Source organism: Propithecus coquereli, unplaced genomic scaffold, assembly GCF_000956105.1.
Source record: "Propithecus coquereli isolate 6110/MARCELLA unplaced genomic scaffold, Pcoq_1.0 Scaffold107, whole genome shotgun sequence".
Lineage (NCBI taxonomy): Eukaryota > Metazoa > Chordata > Mammalia > Primates > Indriidae > Propithecus > Propithecus coquereli.
This window is the reverse complement of record NW_012134636.1, coordinates 3,194,185-3,196,117: the sequence shown is the minus strand read 5'-3', so window position 1 is coordinate 3,196,117 and position 1,933 is coordinate 3,194,185. Positions and strand designations below refer to the sequence as shown.

Below are 1,933 nucleotides of genomic sequence, written 5' to 3'. Positions count from 1 at the left end.
GCAACATTCTTCTAAGGAAGTTTGGGTTTCTGCTAATCTTCTCTCCAAGTCTTACTCACTCCTGTTGCTCTATTATTGCAAGGACTAAGAGTCACAAGTTACCTATTTTCTCCAACAAGGGAGCCGTGTTTGAGTCATTCCTGCAACCAAACCAGTCCGTCAGCTAGTCTCCTGTTAAAGGATTCCGACAATCATCTAAAAGGTGGACGAACTGCTGTCATCTCTCTGCAGAACAGTTCTAAAGGTCCCTGGCATGTACAAGCCCCTATCAGCTAAGACTGAGTCACAGCGACTCTTGGCCTCTAAATAAAGATTTCGGAGAAATCTTTCATTATTTCTTCCCCTACCAACCAAACAAGCACAACTGAATAATCATCCTTCTACTCAATCAGTGCTGAATAAACACCACATTGTTTATAAGTCGTCAGAGCCAAACTTCCATCCCAGACACCCTTTCCCGAGCCTGATAAAAGCTGTGTTACTGCCGGCCCCTTCCCTTCTCTTCAAGTGAGAAACACCATCTAAAAACCAATCCCTTCTTCTTAGGGTAGTTAGCTTTACTGGCTGCAGATCTATCTACCTACACGCTTAAGACAATTAGCTCTGGTAAAGCAGAAACCCTTTACTCCTTGGCTTAACACCATCGTCTACTAGGGACTAGCTAGAACTCAGCAAGCAGCTAGATCTCCGCCCCTCGGGGGACGGGTGAAAACGAGTAATTGAATTAGACGGGACAAACTGCCCACAGAATTCAGGAAAGCGCCCACACTGGTCTGCCACTGTCACAACGGGGCTCTTCCTCCCGAGTGGCAACTTGAGAGAGGCTCTTAATTCTTATGCTTTCTCACAGGACTGACGGGTTCGCCAAACCCCACCCTTCGGGAAAGTGACAGACCGGACTTAACCCTTCGGCCGCCCCCTCTCAACGAACCCAAGGGAAACCCCAATCCCCAAGCGCTGTGAAAACATGACAAGCTCAATTTAACCCTTTCCAAGCCCCCGCCGCATTGAGGACACAGCCCTTCGAAGATGGCTAAATAGAATTAACCCTTCCAGTGCCACTCTCGGTGCTACACCCTCCGCCGCCAACACGCGGGAAATTCCAAATCCTGGCCCTTGGGGAGGTGACAGGCCCAGATTCGCAGCCTCCCCGCTCCCCACAAGTCCCCTCGCGCTGAGGGGAGCAGCAACGCAGGCCTTTGGGGAGTCGCCGGGCCGGACTCGCCGGCTACGAAGCCGCGGGCGAGTCAGTGGGAGGGGGCTCACCGCGATGACATTGACGAAGGTGGTCTTGCCCGAGTACTGCAGCCCCACGAGCGTCAGCTCCATCTCCTCCTTCCAGAAGAGCGAACGAAACCAGTCGAGCAGGCGGGAGATGAGCGCCAGCATGATGGCGGCCGGGAGGGAGGACCGACGGGAGGGCGGGCGAGCGGCGGCGTCGACGACTTCCACACAAGCGGGCCTCGGCCCTGACCCCCCAACGGCTCCTCGGGGCCCCGGCACGACACGGGCTGACACGGGCGGGCGGCAGCGGCCAGAGCCAGGAAGCCGAACGGGTCATATGACTCGCCCTACCCCCACGCCCGTCCCCGAGCCGCCGCCGGCGCCCACGGCAAGAGCGGCGTGGCTCGCCCGACCAGGCGCGCCCGCCGCTTGCAGCGCCACCTGGTGGGGCCGATCCGCAGCACAGCGTACCGGCGGGCTGCCTTTGGCTTCCTATCATTCCTTCTCCGCTCTTTCATCGTGGTTTCAGTCGTCATTCATTCACCCAATCGTTCACTCGTTCATTCACGCTTTCTTTCTTTTTTCTATTAATATAATTGTTCATTTGCAATCTGCTTTGTGCAGGAAGACTTCAAGACTGGGGCATTTCGCATGCAATAAAAGTTTCTGCCCTACAAAAGATGGGAAGCAATAAGTATTTATCAGTAGG

General features: G+C 54.6%; 1 protein-coding gene across 1 annotated transcript in view; it reads right to left on the bottom strand.

Annotated features, from left to right (window-relative positions):
- Nucleotides 1–1,627, bottom strand: part of ARL8B (ADP-ribosylation factor-like 8B) — an 84,039-nt gene extending 82,412 nt beyond the window's left edge. The window contains exon 1 of the mRNA XM_012647051.1: nucleotides 1,267–1,627. Coding sequence (XP_012502505.1) covers nucleotides 1,267–1,389 — 123 coding nt within the window. The 5' untranslated portion in view covers nucleotides 1,390–1,627. The remainder of the gene's footprint in view (nucleotides 1–1,266) is intronic.
- Nucleotides 1,628–1,933: the final 306 nt, after the last annotated feature.